At 49.4% G+C, this 18503-nt stretch overlaps 2 protein-coding genes and 2 long non-coding RNA genes across 4 annotated transcripts; 2 read left to right on the top strand and 2 right to left on the bottom strand.

Moving 5' to 3' along the window:
- The first annotated feature begins 1454 nt into the window (after positions 1 to 1454).
- LOC120664367 (vacuolar protein sorting-associated protein 60.1-like) lies at positions 1455 to 4291 on the top strand. The gene is made up of 7 exons (XM_039943550.1): positions 1455 to 1733; positions 1825 to 1976; positions 2456 to 2549; positions 2646 to 2717; positions 2856 to 2967; positions 3112 to 3248; positions 4077 to 4291. The coding sequence occupies exons 1-7, from the start codon at positions 1665 to 1667 to the stop codon at positions 4125 to 4127; spliced, it is 687 nt and encodes a 228-aa protein (XP_039799484.1). The 5' UTR covers positions 1455 to 1664; the 3' UTR covers positions 4128 to 4291.
- A 947-nt stretch (positions 4292 to 5238) lies between these two features.
- On the top strand, positions 5239 to 8046 carry LOC120664364 (photosynthetic NDH subunit of lumenal location 5, chloroplastic-like). The gene is made up of 7 exons (XM_039943548.1): positions 5239 to 5393; positions 5479 to 5667; positions 6171 to 6321; positions 6422 to 6510; positions 7193 to 7247; positions 7336 to 7421; positions 7541 to 8046. The coding sequence occupies exons 1-7, from the start codon at positions 5358 to 5360 to the stop codon at positions 7691 to 7693; spliced, it is 759 nt and encodes a 252-aa protein (XP_039799482.1). The 5' UTR covers positions 5239 to 5357; the 3' UTR covers positions 7694 to 8046.
- Positions 7778 to 9569, bottom strand: LOC120664365. The gene is made up of 2 exons (XR_005670848.1): positions 8291 to 9569; positions 7778 to 8196 (listed from the first exon to the last, which is right to left on the bottom strand). It is a non-coding gene; the product is annotated as an uncharacterized LOC120664365 (long non-coding RNA).
- A 6902-nt stretch (positions 9570 to 16471) lies between these two features.
- LOC120664366 lies at positions 16472 to 17519 on the bottom strand. Its single transcript, XR_005670850.1, has 2 exons — positions 17257 to 17519; positions 16472 to 17165 (listed from the first exon to the last, which is right to left on the bottom strand). It is a non-coding gene; the product is annotated as an uncharacterized LOC120664366 (long non-coding RNA).
- Between the last annotated feature and the right edge of the window lie 984 nt (positions 17520 to 18503).

Genomic DNA, 18503 nt, shown 5'->3' with positions numbered 1-18503 from the left:
CACGGGATAGGTGGGCAATCAGGTTTTTGGGTAACGCTTTAGCGTGACTGCTCAAAAATACAAAGGCTTTGCCCGATTGAACGACTATTTCCTGATGGACGAGCCGAACGACTACGTCGACTACATTCTGGTGGCCGAATGACTACGTCGACTACATCTTGGTGACCGTTCGCGGGACTGCACTGCGAACTTCTTCCTGCACTGATTTAGTTCGACTACTTCGACTGAGGCCAACCGAGTACATGTCTACTCCAGTTGGTAACAGCGCAGCCAATGCCTCCGGCAACGGCCCCGCTTCAGGGTACTCCCTGAAACTTTGGTTATTTATATTGTTTATGCTTATCTGTGTGATAAGTATAAACATGTTCACATGTTTTATTTTACTCCTTAAAGTCATAGAAATATTACTAGTTTATACATTTAATTTTGAAATTAAATTGTGCCCGAAATTGCCTAAATTTCTAACAGCACCTGCCTGCCTTCGCGCCGCTCGCTGCGCACTTGCCCGCGCGCCGCTCGCCGCGGGCCTATCGCTTCCCAGAACGAGGGTGATTGAACTCATCGTCGAAGTTTTCCATGGCCGCGTCGGCCGCGGACTTGAGGTTGGTAATGTTGCTGAGCGACGCGAACACCCGTTCCTTGGGGGCCAGGCTCCCCATCCGCGCCGACTGCGAGAAGCCGCCCTTCAGCTTGCCCGGCTCGCCAATCGAGTACCTCCGGCGGCTGCTGGGCATCCTCGGCTTGTCCGTCATCCACCGCTGCGACGCCGACTGCGGCGTCCCGTTCTGTAGGCGCTGATCGAAGCCGTGGTCCGGCGCGGGGGCGATCTTGGTGGTCGACGCGGGCGTGCTGCACGCCGTGGACGTCGCAGCGAGGAGGCTTTTGAGCTCCTTGAGGGCTTGAGGCTGCTTGGCCTCCATGGTGACGTCGGGGAGCGCGACGGAGAGGTCGTCCGCGGCCTTGCGGCTGCGATCCTTGTCCTGCATCGCTGTCCAGAGCTCGTTGCGCAGTACCCTAATCTACTCGTCCGCGCCGCTGAATATGAGGTCCTTAATGCTCCGCTGCTCCGGGGCGCCGCCGCCGCCGGGCCGGGGCGCCGCCTGCTGCAGCGTTGGCGATATCCAGCTTGACCTCCTCGAGCGCCGCGCGGCCCATGGGCGGGCACCCGAGCGGCGCGCGGTCAGGCGGCCGAGCGGCGAGCGGTGCGCGGGCAGGCGAGCGGAACGCGGCGAGCGAGCGGCCCGCGGCGAGCGGCGCACGGGCAGGTGCGCAGCGAGCGGGCCGCAGGCAGGCAAGTGCGCGGCGAGCGGCACGCGGGCGGGCGAGCGGCCAGCGGCGCGCGGGCAGTTGCGCGGCGAGCGGCGGGCGGCACGCGGCCAAGTTGCTTTGAATGGTTGTGAGCGGTTAGATGGAGAATGGAGGGAGGAGATGGGGGCACCCAATCCGGATCCGAGACGACGACGGACCAATTCACGAGAGGAAGTTTCCACACAACTAACTAGATAACCGCTTCAGAGGAAGGCGGAAATTTCCCCTCCCTCGATCGATTTCAGCGTCCCCTTCCTAGCATCGACCCCAATTCCGCGTCGCCCAGCAATCGCAATCCCGCGAACTCCCCCTTCTTTCGACTCGCCCCGCGCCCCCTTTGGATTTCGCCGGATTCGATGAAGAAGATCTTCGGCGCCAAGAAGAACAAGGAACCCCCGCCCACCATCCAGGACGCAACCGACCGAGTATGTGCCGGAATCCCTTCCTTGATCGCGTGCTGTCTTTCTCCATCCTTAGGCAGGGCTACCCTCTCTAATCTTGCTCCGCCCCAACCAGATCACCAAGCGCGGCGACACCGTCGATGAGAAGATCAAGAAGCTCGATGCCGAGCTCGCGCGCTACAAGGAGCAGATCAAGAAGACGCGCCCAGGCCCCGCGCAGGAGGCCGTCAAGGCACGGGCCATGAGGGTCCTCAAGCAGCGGAGGATGTGAGGAATCAATTCTCTCCCCCATCTTTCTCTTGCCCATGCCAATGGACTAGTTACTTTGCTATTTCGGCAAACCGAACCGGCAATTCCTTCACTCATGCCAATTTTATACCCTGACCTAGCCTCATGTGAGCCTGCCTAAAATGCTGTTTGCGTGCAATCTTCAGTTGAACTGCTTGCAATTATGCTGAAGCAACATATGAGTTATGACTTTCCAGTTTCCACCATATGTTAACTGCTCCATGGCATTCAATAAACATACCTGCAAAGGCTGCAATATCTTACTAGATCCATACATACATTGGGGGTCCTATTTACAAATATACCATCGTACAGACCAACCATCTGCTGAGTCGTTTAGTCTTCCATTGACAAAAATGACATTTTGTCTCCACAAATTTAGAGAATCTCTGTCATGTCCATTTCCCAATTATCTCATTTTTCCTACCTTCACTCTCCGTGTGCTGCTATTTTTACAGGTATGAAGGACAGCGTGACATGCTATACAACCAAACATATAACCTTGACCAAGTTGCTTTTTCAGCGGAGGGACTTAAAGATGCTCAACAAACTGTATAGCTCTGGCGCTATCTAAGAAAGAACTTGATTTTTATTGGTAGCTTCCATCTAGATTCCTAGACTAACATCCAAGTATTTTTCACTGAGCAGATGACTGCAATGAAGACTGCCAACAAAGAGCTGAAAGGAATGATGAAAACTGTCAAGCTCGAAGATATAGATGTAATTTGCATTCTTCCGTCTTACCAGATTCCTCGTGCTTACAATATTCACACCTTACTGCATGCTCACTTTGTTGGCTTGTTGCTTATATTCCCTGTTTGCTTTTGCATCTGACTATATACCTCCTGTAATCTGTAGAGCATGCAAGATGAGATGATGGATCTTATGGACGTGAGCAATGAGATACAAGAAACTCTTGGTAGAAGCTACAACGTCCCTGATGACATTGATGAGGAAGAACTCATGGGCGGTAAGGCCCATATTGGCAGTTTGATTTTTTTCCATAATTTGCATGGCTATGCATATTTACAAACTGCATGCCTTACCGGAAAATGGGAAGAATAAGTTAATTCTCTGTCTGCCATTCTCATCTTTTGTTTCTTGAAAAATGCAGAACTTGATGCTCTGGAAGCTGATATGGACTTTGAATCAGAGTCAGTCCCGTCATACCTTCAACCAGATCAAGAATCTGAACTCAACTTACCTGCTGCACCAACTGGCCATGCAGCAGCCCCACCACACCAGCAGCAGGTAGTGAAAACTGTGAGATTGATCTTAGATATTTGCATACTTGGATTTTGGTGTTGCTTTTCCATGCTCATCATAGTAATTATTTGGTTTTCTTTAGCTTGTCATGTGCACTAGCCACCAAGTAGCTAGAAACTGTATATTTAGTTGGCACACACTTGGAGCCTGTAGGACATTATTGAAGCCTAATTCAATCACCGGGCCAGAAAATTGAGCACATCAAACTTTATCCAATTTTACAGAGAACAAAAACATGACGACCATATTATAAAAGAGAAAGAAATTGGGACAATCTAGGGGGTAGCTAGGTCATATTGTTGGCAAGGAGAAAGTATGCACCTGAATTGCATTTTAAGATTACCTAGGAAGTGAACATGGGGAATAACTACCGGTAGACAGTTGCTGAACTAGCATCTGGAGCCTAGTTTGCGGCCCGTTTAGTTAGCAAAAAGTTTTGGGAAATTTTTTTGGCAACATTTGCAACACTAATTAGAAGTATTAAACATAGAATAATTATAAAACTAATTACACGGATGGACGGGAAATCGCGAGACGGATCTATTAAGCTTAATTAATCCATCATTAGAGGTTGTTTATTATAGCACAACATTGTCTAATCATTGCATAATTAGGTTCATTAGATTCGTCTCGCAATTTCACCCGGGGGTTATGGAATGAGTTTTGTCAGTTATCCACATTTAATACTCCTAATTAGTGGTCAAACATTCGAAGTTACTGTAGCGCATGAAAATTTTTGGGAACTTTGGTTGTGGCTCCATGGTGACCAGCACTAAACAGTTTGTTTGTTTTTCTTTTTTTGGTTTTGTGCAGGAGGATGAACTGGGATTGCCTACAGTGCCCCAAGCATCCATTCGTACGTAGGCACGGATCTTGGTCAGGATGGAATGATATTCACAGTTGAATGTAACCTTTTTTGTGTTATGTACCACTATGATTTGTGGATGGTGTAAATTTGATTGAATTGGATTGATCGGGACATAATAAGCAATATCATCCTCGTGTACTCGGTGATGGTCTGACGTTGATGTTTGATTGTCTTCATTTTTTTTATGTTGGGCCGAGCTTTGAAAGGTTCGCTGGGCACCTTCAAGAAAAGAGTTTTGCAAAGGTTCGATGGTCGTGGACACTTTTGATGTTGTAACGTGAGAAGAGAGGTAGTATTTTGTTTTTTTTTTGAAAGACATGTGGTATTTTGAAGTTACTCGTCTGTTGGACCTGCCCTTCAGATCGATCATGTGGTTCCTGGTGGACGCAGATGATTTTTGCAGAATGCTTGCCTAGGTCTCCGTGACAGACAGCAAGAGGCAACGATCAAAGCACCAGGCACCGGCAACTGACTGACCCTCTGCAAGCCCCTGTTTTCTTCAATTCATGTCCAGTTAACATTACAAACATCTCGCGTCCAATGTTGTTGATAGATTGAAATATATCAGGAATTTGTCATCCCATAAAAGGAGGACAAAGTAAACTAAAGCTCGTGCTCAGGAAAGTAAACTAAAGCTAGTGCTCAGGAAATTCAATTGGTTCAGAATATTATAACATCTACTCTTGTCAGAGACAGCCAGCTCAGATTTCACCTTAGGCCTCGTTTGGCATAGCGTTAGTTTCTCTTGAAACAGTTGGTGAAACGATTTTTTTTGGTGAAGCAGATTTTTTTGGTGAAGCAGTTTTTTTTGGTGAAGTGAAACTGTTTGAAAAACGTTTGTTAAAAGAGCTTCCTAGTGAAGCTGGATGAATCTACATTTTCATGGCTTCACTTTGTTCGTGAAAGCACATTCTTTGGTGAATAACATTATTATAAAATGAATTTACCCGTCAATGTTGCGCATGACACAAAGACTCGCGTGATTGCATAAGACACCGAAAAAAGAAGAAAAAGAAAGAAAGAAAAAATCTCCGAACTCAACGTCTCCGTGGAGAGGTGTGCGCATTCTTGTGTAATCTAAGGACCTGTTCGTAATTGTAACCATAATATCTGAGGGCTCATGTGTAAGACAATTTCGCCTTATCTCTTTGTTATCTAGTACCCCCGGCGGAGTCGGGAATCTCCTCCATTCTCCAGCGACCATCTCCTGCTCTCCACCCCTCTCAATGGCGGCTGCTGCTACCTCCCTCGCTACTACCCTCGTAAGCTCCCCTTCCTCCTCTTCTCTATCTGCGCGCCACCTCTCCCAGAGCTCTCAATCCCTGGACCATCTCGTGTTGTTTGCAGGCCATCGCGCGACCGGCGGCGGCGGCATCCGGGAAGCGGGCCCTCCTCGCCTCCAAGGCCTCCTCGCCGCTCCTATCCTTCAGCAGTGCCCGCCTCCCCTCACAGGCCGTTTCCTTCTCCGGGGGCCTAGCGCCTTCGCCCTCCCACAGCCGCGCGCGCTTCGTCACATCCGCCAGCGCCGAACCCAAGGTGCCATCTTTACCGCTGCTGATTACCGCCTCCTTTGTTTTAATCTATACCTGGAGTGGGAGATTTATCGTTTAAGGAAGCTAAAACTGCAATCCTGGCCATTTGGGCAGTTCTGGACATATATCTGCCTTAGATGTCAAATTTCCTGGTATCCATTTTATTAAATTCGATTAGTCTTTAATTTAATACTCATGTGAAATGGAATCCACCGACTTGAATTTCTGGGGACAGAAGTGCAAATATAGTTCAACATTGATGATTTATGTTTCTCATTCTCTCTGATAAATTGATTGAATCTTATAGTTGTGTATGCATGATTACCACTCTAGCCATTACTAATGTAAAGAAGCAGATGCGGTACTGTATTTAACTGGAACTGTGGGGTAGGCAGTTTTTCGGTTGCATCCAGTTCATGTATACCTATGCCATCTCAGTTTGTAAGGCGCAATAGGATGGATTGGAGATATTTCATGGTTTTGATTTGGTTCTTCCACCCTCTGCAGGAAGCAGATATTCAGTCAAAAATCACAAACAAGGTGTACTTTGACATAAGCATCGGGAATCCTGTGGGGAAGAATGTTGGGAGGATTGTCATCGGCTTGTATGGAGATGATGTTCCCCAAACAGCAGAGAACTTCCGTGCTCTTTGCACTGGTATGAGGGATTACTGGACTACCGTCTTGTCGTTCAATCTTCTCCATTTTGAGTATTGCTTTGCCCAGAAGAGAAACATAACAAGGTTTTCTTTTTGCAGGAGAGAAAGGGTTCGGATACAAGGGATCCAGTTTCCACCGTGTCATCAGGGATTTCATGATTCAGGGGGGAGATTTTGACAAGGGCAATGTATGTATTTACCTACTATCACTAAACCCTGGCATGCGCTTGGACATTTATACCATTGTGCACATTCAGTTCAGAGAAATTAAAGAATATTTTCATGCTGCTGTGCTTATATGTTCTATCAAAAGGTTGAATGGTTCATTTTACTTTTTTTTAATTGTACAAATGTACTTGTTTAATCTTGTTGCTTGTTACTGCTAATTATTTTCTCATTTTGGGGTTATTGTTCAGAATACTTCATGCCAGACATTTAGTCGTGAATAGGAGTTTTCCTACACTAGTTTCTAGATAATCTCTTAGCTTAATATTATAAGGTGACATTTGTAGTCCTGCTTAAATTTTGTCATAATATGTAATACATTATGTCCATGATCATATATGCATTTTCATACTGCTTTTTTACGATTAGCATCGTAATTCATGAAATTATAAGTGATTGTCATAAAGTTCTTGTTTTCCATACCGATGGACGCAGTTTCCAAGTGGAACTTTATATGGCCTAATTGGCAGTTACACAGTATAAGGTTGGGCAACCCAATTTCTTGTGTATAGCCTCACAAATTCGTTTTAGACACTGTATAAAAACTGCAATTTTGTGTTTGAACGGTTGAACCTAGAGGTAAACTGGATTGGAAGATGAAGCTTTCAGCTAGTGCATGCGATTGAATATAAGCTACATTTGCAGGGTACTGGCGGGAAAAGCATATATGGACGAACCTTCAAAGATGAGAACTTCAAATGTATGCCCTTCATCTGAAATAGCCTTGAAATGGCATGTGGTTTCTAGTCGCCTGCTAAAACTTATGGCATGATGTTTTCTTTTTTTAGTGGTTCACACTGGACCTGGAGCGGTTAGTATGGCTAATGCTGGACCAAACACCAATGGCAGCCAGTTTTTCATCTGCACTGTCAAGGTAATTCTCGTGCATACGAGAGAAGTGACCCTTTTTGCCGCTTCAGTTACTTTGTCGATTTGCTCATGTACCAGTGCCAAAGCTAACCAGAACTGGTATGACTGGTGCCTTGGATGCAGACACCTTGGTTGGACGGGAGGCACGTCGTGTTTGGCCAGGTTCTAGAAGGCATGGATGTCGTGAAGCTGATCGAATCGCAGGAGACTGACAGAGGTGACCGTCCGAAGAAGAAAGTAGTCATCAGCGATTGCGGGGAGCTTCCGGTGGTCTAAGTTTTACATGTCTTACCACAGACAAGAAGTTGATACCACTCACCCCACTTGAGTTGACATGAGAATATCATGATACTTATCGTGTTATCTCCCACTAGTTATAGAGATTATTTTGAGTTAAAGCCAAGGTCACAAATCTGAGGCATACTGTTGCTTTTCGGCTAAAATAAATGTGCTAGCTTTCCTTGCCCTGTCTGGGGGAAGGCTTTTGTTCACGATTGTTACCTTGTAGCCTTGTACGTTTCGCACTTCAATTGAAGGTTCATGGAGCGCCAATATTCTGTTGTAAAGGAACCTGGATGATGTGGATATCCAAATCCCATCTCCACGTAATGCAATGCAACGTTCAAAAATCATCTGTTGTAGAATCCAATAAATGAATAAAGCAAATGCTGGAGAATGGAAGCCATGGGTGGATCGATCACCGCCGGTGTCCGGCGGTCCGGCCATAAACTGCCCCCACATTTGCAAAGCAATCGTGATCTTCATCTGATCCATCGTCCCTGTTTCATCGATAATCCATATACATATACTCCATTAGTATACAGACACCAAACTAGAGCAAATAAAACAAGCATCCTGGTTCAACAAGGGTACCAGAGCAAGCAGCATGGCACGTACGGCGTCCTTGCTCTCGCCGCCGCCGCCTCATCCTCCGCGCAGCAGATCGGCTGGGAGTGGCCGCAGCAGGGCACGTACGGCGCCGCCGCCGCGCTGCACCCCTGCGACGAGTTCCTGCGGCAGCCGCAGTGCAGCCCGGTGGCGGCGCCCTACTACGGCCGTCGTGGCCAATAATATATGAGTGAATTCCTTTAACAAATAATATATGATTAAACTAATCTAGTGCTGAAAGTTTGTGGGGGTATTAAATTAAAGCAAGACCAATTTGGGATGGGATCAATGTCTTGTTCTCCTTTTTGTATTAAAAAAAACAAATAAAAATGCATTGCTCCTGCTGCATTACAACAACCACACTTAGCTTGCAATGGCCCACGGTGGATGTCCACCATGACTCTGTTCATCCGACGGACTACACATAACCAACAAGATCTCCCTTCCAGTCGGGCCATGCATCCACAACTTCACGGTCACAGCGAGAGAAAAAACTACTAGCTATATGAGCTACGAGTACTTTGCGCGCGTCTTGGCGCGCCCTCATTTTATTTTTAATGAGATAAACAAAGATTAAGAGTATTTATGCGTCATAACTGTTTTAAGTTGCAGCAGTATGAACTTTTTGTGGAGGTCCAAACATGCATACATATACATTGAATCTGCTGGGTCATTATTTATTATTATAATAGAATTCAAATACACAGGCACAATTATGTACAATAGTACTAAAGGTAGCATCTATGTAGATAATCATATTTTTCAGAACATTTTAGCACATGAGTCAGGACTGGTGAATTTACTCCTATAGATACACACATTTTTCAGAACATTTGATGGCACTGATGCAAAGGTGCCATGTGACGTTTGAGAACTGTAAAGAATCTGTCGTGGTGTGCAAACCCACAGCCGGGTGGCGTAGTACACCCGCCTAAACCCAGAGGGTGAGTACTCGGGGGTTAGCTAGGGTTAGTTCGATCTCGGTGGAAGAAAACGATGAACGCAACAGGTTTAGAGTGGTTCGGACCGCCGGAGTGTAATACCCTACGTCCACTGTGTGTTGTATTGCTTGCGCTCTCAAGAGGTTGAGAGTCTTGGCATGTCTGGTGCTGAGTCCAGAGTGAGTCCGAGCCTCTGTTTAGCGAGCGCCTCCCTTTTATATCTCAAGGGAGGCGCGTACATGGCCATTGGGTCCCCGACAGGTGGGCCCGATGATGTAGTATAAAATGACATACTGTACAGACATTATGACATTGCAGGCGACGGAGATCTTATTCCTGGATTTCCTTACTCTGCCCGTGGAATCCTCCGTCCAGCATATCCATGCCCTGTCTTGTCGAAACGGCGCCAGGGTGTAGCTTTGCCTGCAGCGTAGCTGAACGGGCTGTGTAGCTTGCGGCGTAGGCGGTATGATGAAAAGGTGACATGCTGTCGTATCCATTTAATGCGACAGACGTGCTCTGCGCGGATGCGGCCGCACTGCGTACCTCGGTAATATGCGGTATATAGTGAGGTCTGACAAAGGCTGCCCCGCGTGCCGCGGCGGCAGAGCACGCCTCAACCACCCGCATTGAATGCGGTGGGTGGGCGAGTCTCCCAGCGGAAGACCCGTGCCCGCGCCCGCGCCTGCGGGACACGTGGCGCCCCGGACCCCCCAGCGGTATGTTGGTTCTACGCGCGTGGGAGGTCCAGACGGACGTGGGTGGTCCCGGACCTCTATGGGGGTCCGCGCCCTCGGCCGTTGGAGTGGAGCTTCCCCTCCTCAGGGACACGTGGCGTCTCCGGACCCGTCCCAGAGCGGAGAGCGGGTCCGGGGCTGTTGGCCCGGTGAGGTAAGAGCCTGACCCGTGGGGCCTGGCTGCTCTGCCCATTATGGCGTAGTTACGGATGACTACGCGAGTCCTGCCTTGCTGCAGTAGGAGTGAGTATCCCTACTACAGGATATCGACAGTGGCCCCATGGCCCACCTCGGGAGAGGTGACGAATCCGCAGGTGGGGCCACTACTGTGATTTGGCTCTGCATAACTTGAAGCCTCTAGCGTTAGACTATGCATACTGCAGGAGTCTTGTCCGGCTTTGACCATCTATCGGGTTTTTCGCTGCCTCATCACATCGCAACGACTTACTGACTCGTGGTCCCCACATACAGTGGTACACCTAGTCACGCGAGCGATGCTCGGCATTGTTGCGGCCGGAATAAACGGGATATTTACCACCAGCGCAGTTCCCGAAAAGCCTGGTCATGCCAGCGCTTTATGCGCGCACGTCAGCTCAGTTTCCGCCTCGCTTCGCGCGCGGGCGACGGTTCAGATCCCGCCTTTTCACACCTTTGTTTGTTACCCGCCCTCCCTGACAGGCGGGCCTGAGCCCCCTTGTCATGGACTGGGCGGTTAACACCAGGCGTGAGCGTCGCTTGGGTTCCAGCAACAGTTCCGGGGCGCGCCGGTTGGGTTAGACTTCATAAAGGGACAAACCGCATACCGCGGTTACTTTTCCGCATTCGCCTTCTTCCTTCCAAACCTTTGCGCCCCTTTTCCTTCGAGCCTCCTCGCCCCTTTCTCTTCTGCACAGATTGTTCCTCGCCTCCATAGCAAGATGGCGTCCCGCGTTCGCCCCCGTCGTTTCCAGACCGAGGAGGAGCTGAACACGGTGCGCCACCTGCTTGGCTAGAGTCCACAGGAGACTTCCTGGGGGATTCGAGCAGGCTCGGTTCCCCTCGGCGATCTGCGCGCCGGAGAATTTGTGTTGTTCATTTCGCACATTTCCACCGGCCTGGGGTTGCCGATCTCTTCGTTCTTCCTGCTGCTGCTGGAAGATTTCGGCCTCCAGCTCCAGCATCTCACGCCCCACTCCATCCTCCTGACGTCAATCTTCGTCCACTTGTGCGAGATGTTCGTGGGGGTGCGGCCCTGCGTCATCCTCTTCCGCCACATCTTCGTCCTGGTGAAGTTCGGGAAGGGCAAAGACGAAGTGGGGGCGTACTACTTCCAGACGAGGAGCGACTTGCGGACGCCCAACATCCCCAGGCTCACTGGCGGGAAGTGGGAGGATTGGCGCAAGGAGTGGGTGATCGGCACCACCGAAGCCAACGAGCGCCTCGTCATGCCGACCGGGGGACCCGCCTCCGACCACCAGTCCTAGAGGGCCAAGCCGTCCCTGCCGTCGGAGTTCGACTCCGTGCTGAGCAAGATCAGGGCGCTGGCGGAGGGCGGCCTCACCTCGCTGCACGTGCTCGGGGACTTCCTGAAGCGCCGGATCGCCCCTCTGAAGCAGCGGCCGCGTCTTGCCTAGAGCTTCACCGTGCCCCAAGACTGCAGCAGGACCCACCGCGGGGAGGACAGCGATCTGACCCAGGAAGCCCTGAAGGTCTTGGTGCGGGCGGTGACGGGGGGATCTTCATCCCGGAGCACCTGATCCTTCCTCTGGGTGTCGTCCCTCTCTGCGAGGACTCACGCCTGAGGACTGCAGTGCTGGCCACCCTGCCGACCCTCGACAACGGTGGGCTGGCAGCGCGCCAGACTGGAGGCGACCTGGACTGTGGGATCCGGATCCCTGGTGCGTCCAGGGAACAGGCCGTGCCGAGCGCCGCGGGGTCTGGCCCTTCTGCCAAGGGCAAGCAGGCCGTGGCCGGTAGCTCCGCCGCGAGCGGTCCCAGCCAGGCTTGGAGCAGCTCCGATACGTCGTCGGAGGAAGCGAGCCGGCGCAGGTTGCACCGCGGCGACGGGACCCCAGTTATGGAGCCCGCCGCAAAGCGTCAGAGGACCGCTGAGGACGCGGGCCAGGGTAGCTCCCGGGCCTCCGGCTCTCACGGGACCCCTGGAGTAGTCGCGCCGCCACCACCACCGCCGGGAGGCGCCTCCCCCCGGCAGCAACAGCAGCAGCAGCCACGAGGTACGCCTCCACCACCGCCACGGCAGCCTCCACCACCGCCGGGAGGTGCCTCTCCCCGGCAGCAGCAGCAGACACAAGGTGCGGCTCCGCCACCACCAGGGCAGCAGCAGCAGCTCATGTAGAATGTTTCAAGAATGATTATTAGTACAAGCAAACTACCATATGGAATTTCTAGAAAAGCATATTAAATGAAGGACCAATAGTAAAGATCATGCAATCCTAGAGAGGCATTAAGCTACAATGATGCATGAAGGATATCTAATGAATTGAGATCATCCTTTTACCTTGCTCATTACCTCATATGTAGGGGAGGGGAATTTGGGTCACTAATCTTTAATCCATAACTTGGCTTTACTTCAACTTTGCATGATGCATCCCTACTCATGCATCCCAAACCTTGTCAAGGCTCCAAATTCCCCGAGCTTGTTTGGCGCCTAAGTCTTAGGGATCCAAACTTTTTGAGAGCCATCCATGGTATGAATAATATCCTTGGGCACCCAAATAGGCCGGTTCCATCCATATGTTCTCCACCCCATGACATGAGCTACCACCTTGCCATTTTTCTTCTTTTAAAGTATGTAGTGGTTGCTCTTTTGCTTGTTCTTGTGGGTGGGCTTGGTGTATATGTATAAAGTCTTCAAGTATGGAGATGTGTTTTTCTTGATCTCCTTAGCCTTCTTGTGTCCCTTCTTGCTCTTGTTCAAGTTCTTGGGCTTGCCATTTTCTTTGCCCTTTGCTTGGCCCTCTTTTTCCTTGCATTGGTAGGACTTGTGGCCTTCTTTATGACACTTGAAGCAAGTCACGGTTTCTCCCTTCTCAAGCTTCTTCACGCCCGCGGAGGTGTTATCTTGAGAAGGTTGGACTTGCTCTTGAGTGTACTTTCCTTTGAGCCGCCTCAAGTCCGTCATTAGCATTTCTACCTCTTGTTTGAGCTCATCATTTTTCTTGGCAATAAGATCATCACATGTTTTTATAATCACATCCTCATTGCAAGGGGTTAGATCACAAGAGGTAGACGCATCTACCTTGATGATAGGAATGGCACAAGGAATATTGCAAGGAAAAAATTTATCCGATGATGATTCACTTTTAGATTCAAGACTCTCATATTTCATTTTAAGCTCTTCATGCTCATTGTCTAACAAATTATATTTGTTTAGCAAGTTCTCATATCTTGAGACAAATGAAGCATGAAGTTTTTCTTTAGCCTTGAAAGTTTTGATTTCTTCATTTTGTTTAGTGAGATATTCTTGTTGATTATGGAGGAGTGTCACCATCTCACTAATTTCATCGGTTTCAACATCGGATTCATCATTGGAGGAGGAGTCATCACTTACATCGTTGTTACCTAGTGCCATAAGACACATGGGAGGTGGTGATAATCTCCGAGGGCGATGGGTGGTGGAGCTCTTGGAATTTTTCTTGGTACTTGAGCTTTCACCACTTTTCTTGGGCTTGTAGATGGCGGAGAGAGCTTGGGATCTTGACTTGTTCTTTTTCTTTGCCATCTTTTCCATCCCAACCGCACTCCCTCTAATGAGAGTTTTGTACCCAAGCTCATAGAGCTCATGTACGTGCTCAGCAATCTTGCGGTGATGGTATAGCACGGTATTTGGATATTCTTCATCGCTTGAACTTGATTCATCATCACTATCTTCCTCATCCTCTTCTTCTTCTTCACTTGAGTTTGATGAGTCTTGTCGCCTTGGTTGGTGCTTACATGAGTGCTTGGCGGCGAGACTCTTTTTGCTTGAAGAAGAGGTGAGCTCTTGCTCTTTCTTCTTTGTCATCCCCATACTATATTCATGGGCAATGATTTGATTGGGTGTAAGCTTGACTAAGTATTCTTTTTGCAAGAGTGTGTTGATGATCTCGTAATCGGGCTTGCGAAGGCTTCGGAGAATCTTGCGGTTGATTTCTTCATCTTTAACTTGATTGAGACCTAAGGCATTGATTTCATTGACAAGAGTGTTTAATCGTGAGTACATGGCATGAGCATTTTCATTGAGAAGTTGCTTAAAGCTACTAAGCTCCTCGCCGAGAATATGATATTTTTGATTGGCAACATCCTTTGTGCCCTCATGATTCTCGACAATTTGCTTCCATAGCTTATGAGCATTTTCATTTGCAAAAATACGATTAAACACACTATCACATAACGAGGAAAATCGAATTGATTTAGCAATGACATCATATTGTCTCTCGGTCTTATTCTCATTTTTCATGCCTAATTCGGTGACATGCCAAACATCAAGTCCACGGGCTTGGAGATGTGCTTGCATAAGCACTTTCCATCGTGGAAAACCCGTGCCATCGAAAAACGGAGCCCTATCGGTACTCATCCCTTCCTCGGACATGATACTCACTCGACGGTGAAGTCGACGGGTCTCCTATGAGCTTTCTCACAAATTTACCAATAGAATTGGCTAATCCTCGTAAGAGGTGTGAGACCAAGCTCTGATACCAATTGTAAGGATCACCGGGGTGTCCGACCCTAGAGGGGGAGGGGGTGAATAGGGTCGCTAATCGCTTTCTATCCTAGGGCTCAATCTATTTGCATGAGATAAACCTAACACTTCCTACACATGCTAGTTATGACTAAGGTTTATCTATGCTACTCTCTACTTACCCCTAAAAGACTTGCAACCTATAGTCAAACCTAATCAAACTAATTAGGAAAGTAAAGGCATGCAAGATAGAGTAAATGCGGAAACGTAATACGATAAGTAAAGATGTAAGGGAGAGAATATACAAACTCCCGTGAAGACACCAAGACACACGATTTAACGTGGTTCGGTTAGGACACCAAGTCCCTCCCTACGTCCACGGCCACTTGTCCAACACGAACAAGTGTGATGCCGAGTCTCTCCGCTAGATCACCGTCTTGCGTTCGCCACCAAGGCTCCCGGCAAGCAAAGGCTAAGTGACCCCAAGTCACCAAGACAAGACCACCGCCACCGTCTCTCTCGAAGCGTCACCCACGGCACCGTCTTCACTATCGGAGCTTCTCACCAAGAGGGGTCTCCTTCCCCGCACAAAGTGTCGTTGCCTCTCCACACCAAGTCGGAGGGTCGCACGACGAGTACACAAGATACTTGCCGCAGCAAGGCTTCTCTCAAGGGAGCTCTCGCAAGAACTAATCCCTATTACAAGCACTAAGCACTCTCACAAGTGTGCTTAAGTCTATATGATGTACAATAATGCTCTATGGTGGTTGGAGATGTTCTTCAAGTGTAGTAAGCTTTCAGCAACTCCATCACTCTCCAGCAACCTCAAATGATCCGGCCTTGGGTGTATATATAACCCCCACACCCCAAAAGAGTCATTGGGAAAGGCTGACAAATTTCTTAATGCCGGTTAAACCGACGATCTAGTTTTGTCAACACCGGTTCAACCGGTGAGTGTACTTTCCCTTCTTCTAGCCGTTACAGTTTTCCAACGGCTACTTGATCAATCGACCGACGTTCTTGAAATCACCGTCGGTTTAACCGGTGAGTGCAAGCTCAGAAACCCCCGAAAAATGGAGTCTCTGGACAACTGCACCGATGCTCAATTTTGAGTATCGTCGGTTTAACCGGTCCTAAACCCTAGCCTCAGCCTCTGGGTCCATTGCACCGACGCCTTCATTTTTCCCGTCATCGGTTCGACCGGTGCACTCTGCTGACTTGGTCTCCACTGAGCCCATTGCACCGGTGAGTACAATTTTCCTATCGTCGGTTTAACCGGTGATAGTAAATTGTCTCTGTTTTGATCTTTTCGACTTGGATTTCTTCACGGTCTCTTCGATTCTTATCCTTTGGACCGAAGAGGTTTCAGGGTGCTGCCCTGAGACCCGCGAGGGGCGGCTCCCCCTCGACCCCCGTCCGCTAATCTGTTAGCGGAACCACTGTAGGGGCGGCCCTTCGGGCCTAGCTACGCCTATCTTCTCTTTGTCATCACTTGAACCTAAAAGCCTGAGAATGATCATCTTAATAATCATATTAGTCCAAGTGTTGTGCTTGTCATCAATCGCCAAAACATTATATTGAAATATGGCATGAGAGGCCATTTTCGCTACAACTGTGATTTAGCATTCTAACAAAATCTATTAACTTTTTTTAATGCGAGACCAATTAGTCAAATATGTGCTTTTTCACTGAATTTGTTTTTGTGAGACCAACAAAGGAGCATAGTATCGAAGGTACTTTTAACTTGTTTAAATTATTGCTTCAAAAATAAAATTCATATTCGAGCAAGAAACATCAACTTAGAGAAGGCAAATAGCCTAGATGTGTCCCTCCCCCCATCAAATAGGACTCCTTGTTAGCTTAATTTCGCATGATTAATTGGTCAGTGTTGGAGAGGCAAACCATCAAACACATAGCGTGCATATCCTCTATGGCCGAAGCAACGGTTGCACAAGCAAGCTATCAACACATTGTGTAAATCCTCCATGGACGAAGCTCTAGCCAGCATGGGATGGAATTCATAGACGCATTGAGGCAAAGAAATCAGAAAGTGAAGATGCACGGCCGTACCTGATTGGTCAGTTGGCCGCCTTGGCCAGCAAAGTAATGAACAAAAAGCACCATCTGGAAATGTTGCCCGAGCGGGAGGACTCGCTGTTGTCAGATGAGTTCGTCTTGGCGAGCTGCTGCGGCGGCGATGTCTCTTCTTCCCATTGCCAGAGTCTCATGCAGCTAGCGTGAGGCCAACTTGACGTGGAGGTTCGGCCGCTGCCGCTTCTTGCTCCCGAGTCCCACCAGACACGGCGGCCGTGATGCTGAGAAGACGAACGGCGACGCTAGAGGCACACGGTGAGGAGAGGTCAGCGTCTGCGGCTCTTGAGGCGAAGCCTTGAAAAAGAAGCCGCTCATGGGGAAGGACCCACCCGTGGGCGTGTTTGACTGCTCTGCCCATCGCCGACGACCCGCCGTTGGCGCTAGGGCCAAGGAGATCCTCGGGATGGAGGAGGTGGTCGCCGGGAGCGCTGTGCGGCGGAGAAGTCGAGCGAGTGAGGGCTAAATAGGCCGCGGAGGGAAAGGTGAAGGTATGGCCGCGATGAATTGAAGGAGGCTGACCGGATACGACGAATTTCGACGGCGACCGGCGTCCGGGAAGGAAGCAGTGACGGCGGCAATGAAGATGCTGGGGAAACAAAAGAGACTAGGGTTTGGGGAGGATCGCGTGCAGGCGGCAGCGGCAGAGTGCCGGGCCTCGCAAACGGCGGCGGAGCGCAGGTCCGCAGGCGGCCGCGGGCGGCGGCACAGTGCCATCCACCGGAGCTCGAGGGCCATCGGAGAGGTCAGGTGCAGTGTGGAGGCTGCCGGATGTTTCGCGAATGATTTTTTTTTAACAGCAACAGAGTGGATATAGATCGAACGGTCAAAATCTTTTTTAATGTCGTGGCGCAATGAGTGCTGACGAGGCGTGCGGCTTTAACATATAGAAATATGGCTATAGGTCCCTCTTCGCGAATGATTACACAATTTAGAGAGTGTCTGGGAGAGTTTTGTTTCATCAAATCTGGCTCCACTCTAAGAAAAAATACCCAAACACCACAACTAGCTCCACTCCACTCCACTTTTTTTTTGAAAGCTCCTCAAGAGGTGTTCCACCAGCTTAGACCTGCTAATGGGTCGGATAATATTTGGAGTTTTTGAGTTGGGTTACTATGTGGAATGAGAGTTAATGGGTTTACAGAATAAATGGGTTGGAATGGAATGAATTTAGTAGCAAATCGGGTTGGGTTGGGTTGGAACGGGTTCATTTTTTTCGGGTTCTCACCCACTCCCTCAGTCTCACCCAACCACAGTCTGCCCCCAGATCGCGCCGCCGCTCCTTCGCCCCCCCCCCCCCCCCCCCCCGCGATCCGGCTGCCGTTCCTCCGCCCGTAGCCCCTGTGCTCCACCACCAAATCCGGCAGCTGCTCCTCCGCCCTGCACTCCTCCTGCCACTGCTCCAAGCATCCCCGCCGCCGCCTCCTGCCACTGCTCCATCCATCTATCCCCGCCGCGCCCATGGACGACGTCGCCGCCTCAGGGACCCATCGCCTCGGATTCGCACGGCATTACGCAGGGGCAGCCGGATCTGGGAGCGCCGCGCTGACTGCTGACCGGATCTGCGCATCCTTTCTTCTTCTTTTTTGTTTGTGTGTCTGCGTCTGTTCGATTCAGCGTCCTGCGGTGCCTCCCGTGTCCAACTCTAGGATTTTGTTTGCTTTTTTCTACTTCCAATTCTAGGTTCTTCTCTCATGTTTCACTTGGATGTTTATCTTAGTTCCTTTTCCTTTTCCACCAGGTCATCAGTTGCGTCGCTTTCGAACGGA

The sequence above is a fragment of the Panicum virgatum genome, chromosome 3N, assembly GCF_016808335.1.
Source record: "Panicum virgatum strain AP13 chromosome 3N, P.virgatum_v5, whole genome shotgun sequence".
NCBI lineage: Eukaryota > Viridiplantae > Streptophyta > Magnoliopsida > Poales > Poaceae > Panicum > Panicum virgatum.
This window is presented reverse-complemented; position numbering and strand designations above follow the sequence as displayed.

Bases quoted from the DNA above. Each gene is read 5' to 3' on its own strand.
- LOC120664367 (XM_039943550.1), top strand. From the start codon at position 1,665: ATGAAGAAGATCTTCGGCGCCAAGAAGAACAAGGAACCCCCGCCCACC. The intron at 1,977-2,455 runs GTGAGGAATCAA...CTATTTTTACAG, and splicing joins GTCCTCAAGCAGCGGAGGAT to GTATGAAGGACAGCGTGACA. The intron at 2,718-2,855 runs GTAATTTGCATT...TGTAATCTGTAG, and splicing joins TCAAGCTCGAAGATATAGAT to AGCATGCAAGATGAGATGAT.
- LOC120664364 (XM_039943548.1), top strand. From the start codon at position 5,358: ATGGCGGCTGCTGCTACCTCCCTCGCTACTACCCTC. The intron at 5,668-6,170 runs GTGCCATCTTTA...CACCCTCTGCAG, and splicing joins CCGCCAGCGCCGAACCCAAG to GAAGCAGATATTCAGTCAAA. The intron at 6,511-7,192 runs GTATGTATTTAC...CTACATTTGCAG, and splicing joins GAGATTTTGACAAGGGCAAT to GGTACTGGCGGGAAAAGCAT.